At 37.3% G+C, this 8,609-nt stretch overlaps 2 protein-coding genes, 1 long non-coding RNA gene and 1 other non-coding gene across 5 annotated transcripts in view; 3 read left to right on the forward strand and 1 right to left on the reverse strand.

Annotated features, from left to right (window-relative positions):
- Window positions 1–1,223: 1,223 nt before the first annotated feature.
- On the forward strand, window positions 1,224–2,512 carry LOC141358875 (uncharacterized). Its single transcript, XR_012365386.1, has 2 exons — window positions 1,224–1,744; window positions 2,151–2,512. It is a non-coding gene; the product is annotated as an uncharacterized lncRNA (long non-coding RNA).
- On the forward strand, window positions 1,905–2,000 carry LOC129441226 (Z30 small nucleolar RNA). Its single transcript, XR_008643403.2, has one exon. It is a non-coding gene; the product is annotated as a Z30 small nucleolar RNA (small nucleolar RNA).
- A 1,736-nt stretch (window positions 2,513–4,248) lies between the features above and the next one.
- On the reverse strand, window positions 4,249–8,330 carry pex12 (peroxisomal biogenesis factor 12). The gene is made up of 3 exons (XM_055200471.2): window positions 7,970–8,330; window positions 5,911–6,446; window positions 4,249–5,816 (listed from the first exon to the last, which is right to left on the reverse strand). Exons 1-3 carry the CDS (start codon window positions 8,096–8,098, stop codon window positions 5,429–5,431), a joined length of 1,053 nt encoding a protein of 350 aa, XP_055056446.2. The 5' UTR covers window positions 8,099–8,330; the 3' UTR covers window positions 4,249–5,428.
- A 47-nt stretch (window positions 8,331–8,377) lies between these two features.
- Window positions 8,378–8,609, forward strand: part of ap2b1 (adaptor related protein complex 2 subunit beta 1) — a 56,432-nt gene continuing 56,200 nt past the window's right edge. For both annotated transcript variants that reach the window (XM_073861048.1, XM_073861049.1), the window contains exon 1: window positions 8,378–8,516. The gene's annotated coding sequence lies outside the window, so the exon portion shown is untranslated. The remainder of the gene's footprint in view (window positions 8,517–8,609) is intronic.

Consider the following 8,609-nt stretch of genomic DNA (forward strand, 5'->3'; position numbering starts at 1 on the left):
CAATATGTGGACTTTCCCAAACCCCTATAATTTTGTCAGAAACAGACTGTTCCAAAGTTCGTGCTGGGGTTGCGTTTACGGGACGTGACAGCGCGACGTAACCAAAAAGCTACACAAATGTGCTCAGAGCTAGGGCTGTCACGATTATGACATTTGGCTAATGGTTACTTGCTTAATAAATTGTGACAAATATGATAATTAATTGCCTGTTTTATGGCTTTGGCGGTTATGACGATTAATTGTCTGTTTTATTGCTTTGACATTTAATTCTCATACATTTTGATTGTTCATGAAATAATTTTTATAGACGGTTTCAGCAGTAACAACATAAACAAGCGGATTTCGTGGTCAACACGTAACATCCGGTAAACTCCGCTAAGAATAAATGACAACAAAGTACTTTAAACGTTGTTTATTTATATAACAAGCAAAATAAACAACACATTTCGACAAGGTATTGTTCAAGAGTTTAGTTTAGCAACTAGTCAGACCATTTAAAAAACTGAAACCGGAAGTAAAGTTCGGACCAGATGTGTATCGCGTCACTGCACGATCGCGTCTGTACATTGTTGTGATTATTCAAATTAAATCTTTTGCGAGGTTTACCTAACAGTGAATATTAATACACATATTTCAAAGTAATTATTTAATGATAATAGTTCATACTGCTTATCAAAGTTTTGCAACATTTCTTTAAATGCTGTTTTTCCACTGTATTAAAAGGCTTTGCAATGTATCGCATTGTAGGAATGCCATACAGTCTCGTTTATGCAGGCGCTACAGCTCCCTCTTGTGTTTTTTAGAGAGATGTGCAATCATTGGGGTGATCTGATTTCATGGCGATGAGGTCAAACAATCGCGATGAGACAATTATTTAATCATTGTGACAGCACTATTCGGAGCGGTCAGACTGAAATGGATTTCCGGAAATGTGATTTGAAATGGATTTCAAACCACCTCTGGCTGTAGCCTGAAATGGATTTCAAAAAAATGTATTTCATGCAGTTTTTGGGCCGTTTACACGTTACTAAATGTGACTGGATTCCAAGCGGATATGCACCAAAATTGGATTTGGACTGACAGTATGAACAAGGTCTTAGAGGGTTTTGCATCCGAGCTCCTCATATACGATGCAGATTGTAGACTAGACCAGGGCAAGATAACTTTTATAAAAAAGGTTTTGATCCATTTCAAAAGTTCGTATATTATAATGCATACAAAATTTTGAAAATTTGAGTAAACAATGCACCTTCTAATTTCACATATTTATACAGCATCAGCAAAATGAAATGGTTGTGCCCATCACGGCATGACTTTTCTACAAAATTTGATCTGTTGAGAAACACTGCTCTTGTTTATAATATTAACAGTGACTGTGTTTTATGATGTTGCATGTCTGTACACTGACTGAGTAAGCACTAAAACCATTTGAGAACTGCCTGTTAAAAAACAATTCTGACCTCATTGACACTACTTAATTCTTTCAATTACCACACTGATCCTCAGGGTATGATTACAAATTCAAATGTAGTTGCCTCGTGTCACAGGCTAATGATGATAAAGTGGGAACAGGTGCACCTGGAGTGCTGCCAATCTCATGATAAACTACAAAAGGCTGTGTCTCAAAGTGAGGAACGCTATCCTGCTGCTCCGTAACCGGCCTTAGGAAATGTATTAAATGTTTTAATTTCTACAAGACTTTTATACGGTATTGCTAGAAAAGCTCTGAAGAGGATTCATGAAGGTATGAAGCAAATATTTTATAGCTTAAAACTCAAATTGTCAGCACAAATGGAATAATGGGAGTTGACAGTGCTTTTGGACAATCTTTCCATTAGTGTCTGACTTAAGTTGCTGTAACTTGATTTCTTTAATAAGGATGATGATATGGTAAGAATGTCTGCAGCAATGATGAGTAAGAGAACTTAACTGACTTGGTATTGTTGCCCTGTGGCATCACTGACCAAGGTCTGAATGAGTTTAATCTTCTCTCTGAGCTATTGATGTTTCAGGTTTATGGTAAACTTGAGCTTGAATATTCATTAAATACTACGAAGTTAGGAAATTAATTTCTTTGCATTGCTTGATTTTACAAACCAACAATTAAATTGCCAGCAGTAACAAACTTGGAGTGTCTTTCTTTCTTTCAGGAGGTTTTTGGTGAGTACCAAACACATGGTCCCATGGGCTTCATGGGTCTGAGAAAATTCCAGAGCTGTATTTTTAGTCTGGGAGTAGTGCATCACTTCTGTGCCCTGCTATGTTTTTGTTGGGGAGATGGGTATCTTAAGGAACAGGCTGTTGTTGAGTCAATGTTAATAAAGTAATGTGTACACAAATATTGCAACAAGTAATGTCTGCTTATGTTTTTAGGCTTTTCTTCTGTGAGGCAGCTTATGTGACTGTTTTTGAAAACTTTACTGATGTCTTCTCAACGTAGGACATCCCTCCACCATCTGCAACACACTCTTCAGGATGTCAATATTTATTGTATAAATTGCATTTCCATTAATGCAGAGTACCTTTTTAATGCTAGATTATTTGCATTTGTCTAGTTGGTTTAGGGGTTAATCTGTGGAAGGCATTGTGTATATAACTTGTTCCTGTTTCGCATAGGTTAAAAGTGGCGAATTTTTTTTTTTTTAATTTTACTGTACAGGTTAATTTCTGTAACTCTGTTGCAATCAGGGCTGTTTAGCCATTTTGACACCCGAGGCAAAATTCCTGTTGGCACCCCCCCAAACAAGTTCAAACACATTATGCAAAAATCATGATATATGCAACATGTAATCAAAGGTGTTACATAAGTCACGTTTTTTTTTTTTTTACATAATTTGTTGTGTTTGAACTTGTTTGAGGGGTGCCAATAGGAGTTTTGCCTCGGGTGTCAAAATGGCTAGAAACAGCCCTGATTGCACACTGTAAAAAAATCCATAGAAATTACAGTGTTATTGCAGCTGGGTTGCCGGTAAGTTACCGTAGATTTAAATTTATTTTATTTACTGGCAAAAGTTTGTTCAAAGTTGAGTAAATTTTAAATATTAACAAGTCTTATCTTTACAGAAGAAAACTATACAATAACAGCCTCATGCAAAGCATTCTGGGAACCAGAAATCATCAAACTTTTTCTGTTTTTACTTCAGATTTTGTTTCACAGAATGTTTTGCTTGATGCTGTTTTTCTAGTTTTGTTCTGTACAAAGACTTGTAAATGTTTGGTGTTCATTTAGCTTTGAACAAAATGTTGCCGGTGGTAACATACATTTGAATCTGCGGTGGGTTGCCGGCGACCCAGCTGCAAATTTCTACTGAATTTTTTACAGTGAAAATGCATTAAATTCAAAGCATTTAAATTTGTTGTATAAAAGGAAAAAAAATTGTTAATGGTGTTGTTGAGTGCTGAAAATGGTAAATTTATGAATCAAGGGCCCCATTGAAGAGCCCCATACTATGTGAACGACAAACTTATTCCGAATCAACATTATTACTGTAGTTATACATCGACATTCAACTTTACTTTAGGAACACAATTTCATATTGTGGAAAAATTGTACCGCTGCACATCACATTAGCATTTCTGAAGTAAACCTCACAATCGGGTTAATATATTTAGCATATAGACACAACTCATGTTTCATATCCATTGTGAGACACATTAATTACCGTTTGTATTTCCATAGTTTTACTACATATAAAATACCATTGTTATTATGGTAAGAACATAGTTTTATTTGTAGTAAGTAACCACAAATTTACTTTTACTATAGTTTAATCATGGATTATTTTCTTAAGGGCAAATCATCACAAGTGCATTGCTTCATAATTAGTATACGTCAATTATCATTAAAAATATGTGTTAAAAACAGAGGAAAGCAGGTTGTGGCTTTAAAAACTCCAATACTTTTGGGCACATCACACATACCACCTCCTGTCTGATGCTTGTAAATTATTTCGCTGTCCATTCTGTGTTAAACACACAACATTTGGTTTATATTTTGTTGCAGTGTTCATGAGTTAAGCAGCAGTTAAAATGTATATGCGCCCTCTGAAGCTATAGGTAACCGCCTAGTTCACCTATGCCTAATAATGACCCTGTGTGCAATGCTTTACAAAGGGATATCAGTTTGATTCTCAGGGAACATACCAATAAAATGTTTATCTTGTAATGCACATGTCCAAAGTTGCTTTACACCTGCCCAATCTAAAAATTTACAATTTGAATGGTGTGGTGAGATGAAAGTCAAGAAGCTTTGATACAATTTTATACAATTATAATACAATTAAAAACAAATACTGTTTGAAGTACATTTAAAAGAATTCACAGTTACACCACTGGTCTTGAAGGTTTCATCTGAGAGGCAATTTTTTCACTTCACCTAAAATTTCCATTGCATCAATTTATAGACATGATTATCAAACACTCATGGAAATTATTTAAACCGGTTACAAGCCAGGCATGAAGAGTCACATTCCCCACATTTTGGGTAGCCTTTAAAGTTCCAGTTGTGTGTACATTTATAGAAAATTTGATTTCCAATTTTAGGATACATTAAATGAGCATTAGTAATTCAGATATTAAGAATTTTTTAGAACAGTATGTGAGGCAAAACATAACCATCAAATTTCAGATTTACTTTCATTATATATAATTTTTTTTTTTAATTAAAGGAAAGCAAAAACATGCCATGTAAACCGCCTTAATACTCCTCTTCACTGCCAAATTAAATATTTGTATCTTTAAAATTTGTAGACTACATTGATCAAATACCACAAACATTTAATTCTTACCTGAAATTTAAAGGAGCACCCATATGGGTGTAGCCTATCTGAACAATGTGCAAAAATAATGTAAAATCACACAATTACTCTGCTACCCAGTCTCACCAAATTACGTACCTATAGTCACATAATTTTTTTATTATTTTTTGTTATCGTATCACGAATTTCTGTTTGCGCGTCATTATCACGCATTGGCCACTCAACTGCTCCTTCCCACCCTCAAACCATTCTCGCTTCGGTTTAGGGTTAGATTTGGTGTTTGCGTTAGCATGTCACTTTAAGTATTGGTTTATACTATTTTTTCTGATTTATTTTTTTATATTTTCTAAATTTTAAACCATTGTCGCCTGCCGTTAGGATTAGAGTTGGGTTTGGGTAAATATGTCATTTTATGTAAATCTAACCCTAAACCGAAGCGACAATGGTAAGAAAATAGGACAAAACAGTTGAGCAACCAATACCTGACAATTGACACACAAACAGAAATTCGCGATACGATTACAAAAAAACTGGAAATTCGTGACAGAAAAAGAATAAAAAAATTATGTGACTATAGGTACGCAATTCTGTGAGACTGAGCTTTGCTGTATTAGTTTATAATATGGCATTTGGGGAAAAAAAATTCAAAATGTGCCTCATGTAAAACCAGTCTATCCATCAGGTGTGTATATTTTAATGAGATGTTGCAGTTCAGAAGGGTAGCCGGTAAGGGGACATCTATGATTGGCTTTGACATAGACATATATGCACTTGTAACAAAACACATAACCTGAAGTCGCAAGGGCAGTGTCGTTGGTACGCACTTTCCTGCACAGCGGGCAGATTTTGTTGTGTGTTTGTGACGTTTCCTCGCTATGAAGGTGGAGAGGTGGTGGAGGGGTTGGGAGGGAGGTCAAAGACTTAGTGCTTTGGTTTTCTGATGAATACCACCACTCTAGAAACTGCAGAAAAAACACTCCAATCGAGAGGCTGGTTGAAAGTGATACAGCAACACCACCCACCGCTGTAGAGATGAGACGCTGACATTTTTCTGCAATGCTGAAAAACAAACAGTTTTATTTAGACTCATATATATTTCAATAAAGACTCCCATTCCTAAAAAACGCACTACTTGCACTTTTTATAAACTTACCTTTGACTGGGGTTAAATGTCGGGCCTGACGGCTTGAGATCTAGGGTGCGGATGTCATGAGCAGTTAGATATGACAGTTTAACCCCCGCAAGCCACAAAAGTGGTGAATGTGTCCGTGCTTTGCCGAAGACATACAAAAGCTGTTGGCAAAACACCCAACCATCCCAGGCCATGCACACATAAGGGTACGCGGCCAGAAAGGCCCTGTACAACTTCTGCGTGAAGGACTGCGGCAAGCGGATGGAGAAATCGTCCTCGTCTCTCTGTCGAGCAAAAACTTTTTCCAGTTTCCTGTGAAGGTAAGGCAGGAGGGCCAGCAGGAGCAAACAGCGCCAGTGCTGCTTACGGAGGAGCCCCAGGTGCGCAGGACGTGTGCTGTCCGTTCCTACGCGCTTTAGACCATAGAAGTTCTCTGAAAACGAGGCGCTGGTGCGGGATAGAAAATGATGCTGCAACAACAAATCTAGGATGGCATAAATCTCATCAAACCTCCTCCAAAGAACACCATAGCGAGCAGGGTTAGATGTGGCGAGGATCTGTGAAAAATGACAGCATTGATATCTGGGTTGCTCTATTACTGTAAAGCAGAATGTAACACGTGGATGCATTGAATGGTTGAATCTAAGGCTGTCAAACGATTAATCGCAAACAAAATAAAAGTTTGTGCGTGCATAATTGTTGTGTGTACTGTGTGTAATATATATATATACATTTACCTGATTATTAGGACCACCATACTAATACTGTGTTTGACCCCCTTTCGTCTTCAGAACTGTTTGATTCAACAAGGTGCTGAAAGCATTCTTTAGAAATGTTGGCCCATATTGATAGGATAGCATCTTGCAGTTGATGGAGATTTGTGGGATGCACATTCAGGGCACGAAGCTCCCGTTCCACCACATCCCAAAGATGCTCTATTGGGTTGAGATCTGGTGACTGTGAGGGCCATTTTAGTACAGTGAACTCATTGTAATGTTCAAGAAACCAATTTGACATGATTCGAGCTTTGTGACATGGTGCATTATCCTGCTGGAAGTAGCCATCAGAGGATGGGTACATGGTGGTCATAAAGGGATGGACATGGTCAGAAACAATACTCAGGTAGGCCGTGGCATTTAAACGATGCCCAATTGGCACTAAGGGGCCTAAAGTGTGCCAAGAAAACATCTCCCACAACATTGCACCACCAGGATCTTCTGCTGTTGTAGCCCATCCGCCTCAAGGTTGTGTGTGTTGTGGCTTCACAAATGCTTTGCTGCATACCTCAGTTGTAACGAGTGGTTATTTCAGTCAAAGTTGCTCTTCTATCAGCTTGAATCAGTCGGTTCATTCTCCTCTGACCTCTAGCATCAACAAGGCATTTTTGCCCACACATACTGGATGTTTTTCCCTTTTCACACCATTCTTTGTAAACCCTAAAAATGGTTGTGCGTGAAAATCCCAGTAACTGAGCAAATTGTGAAATACTCAGACCGGCCCGTCTGGCACCAACAACCATGCCACGCTCAAAAATGCTTAAAACCTTTCTTTCCCATTCTGACGTTCAGTTTGGAGTTCAGGAGATTGTCTTGAACAGGACCACATCCCAAAATGAGTGTGTGTGTGTGTGTGTGTGTGTGTGTGTGTGTGTGTGTGTGTGTGTGTGTGTGCGTGTGTGCGTGCGTGCGTGTGCGTGCATATATATATATATATATGCACAAACATACATTTATGAATTTAAGAATTTATATATATAAACAAATATATAAAATATACACAAATATACATGTAATTTTTTAAAAATATATAGATGAATGTTTGTGTATTTATATATACATAATAATTACAAACATTACACACACATATATAATATGCAAACACAAACTTTTATTTTGTATGTGATTAATCGTTTGACAGCCCTAATCTCCAGTAACAAGATTTACATCAAATCACACAAATGTTAAGTGTCAATCATTGAAAAATGACTACTAGGTCAGTGAATCTTTTATAACAGTAAAATTATAATAATTTATGTGTCACATGATGTCGTAAACGCACAAGGATTGAATAGATCAAATACCTTGACAGCGTGTTGTAATGCAGGTTTGACAGCACTCATCAGAGAGTCCTGAGCTAAAACCTCAAAAATTGATGGTCTGTTATCTTCAGCAGTAGCAGCAGTTGTTAAATGTGCACCTCTCTCCGCCATCACTGCTGAATCAATGAAGATGTTTCGCAATCAGCGAGCAAAAATGAAAATAATGGAAACTTTGACAGTTAACACTAACGCGTACTGAAAAAACTTTTAAGAATGTTCATTTTCACATTTTCCACAAAAGTAAAAAATACACAAAATTTCATAAAACAAACAAAAAAGCAATATTAATTCCACGAAATGCCATGTCTTTTCTCATTACTATAATTCGATTCCGCTGTTACATCTAACAGCCTCCGACTTTCCGCATTTTCCCTGCGTGTTCGTTCCGCTCTTCATTTTGTTTTTCCGGGTCCGCTCCATCTTCCAGCGCCGACCAATCTGTGGCTAAAACCGCATCTTCCATCTCCCTGCTGGAAAGGGCTGCATTCACAAAATATCCTTATATTTCTCGTCAGTTAATATATCGCTGGTAAGTTTGCATTGTTTAGTGTTTTCATTAGCTGTCTGTAGTAAAAAGAGAGGGCGATGTGTAACCTTACAGTCGATCATTTTCCTGTATCCA

This window comes from Misgurnus anguillicaudatus, chromosome 22 (assembly GCF_027580225.2).
Source record: "Misgurnus anguillicaudatus chromosome 22, ASM2758022v2, whole genome shotgun sequence".
Taxonomy (NCBI): Eukaryota; Metazoa; Chordata; class Actinopteri; order Cypriniformes; family Cobitidae; genus Misgurnus; species Misgurnus anguillicaudatus.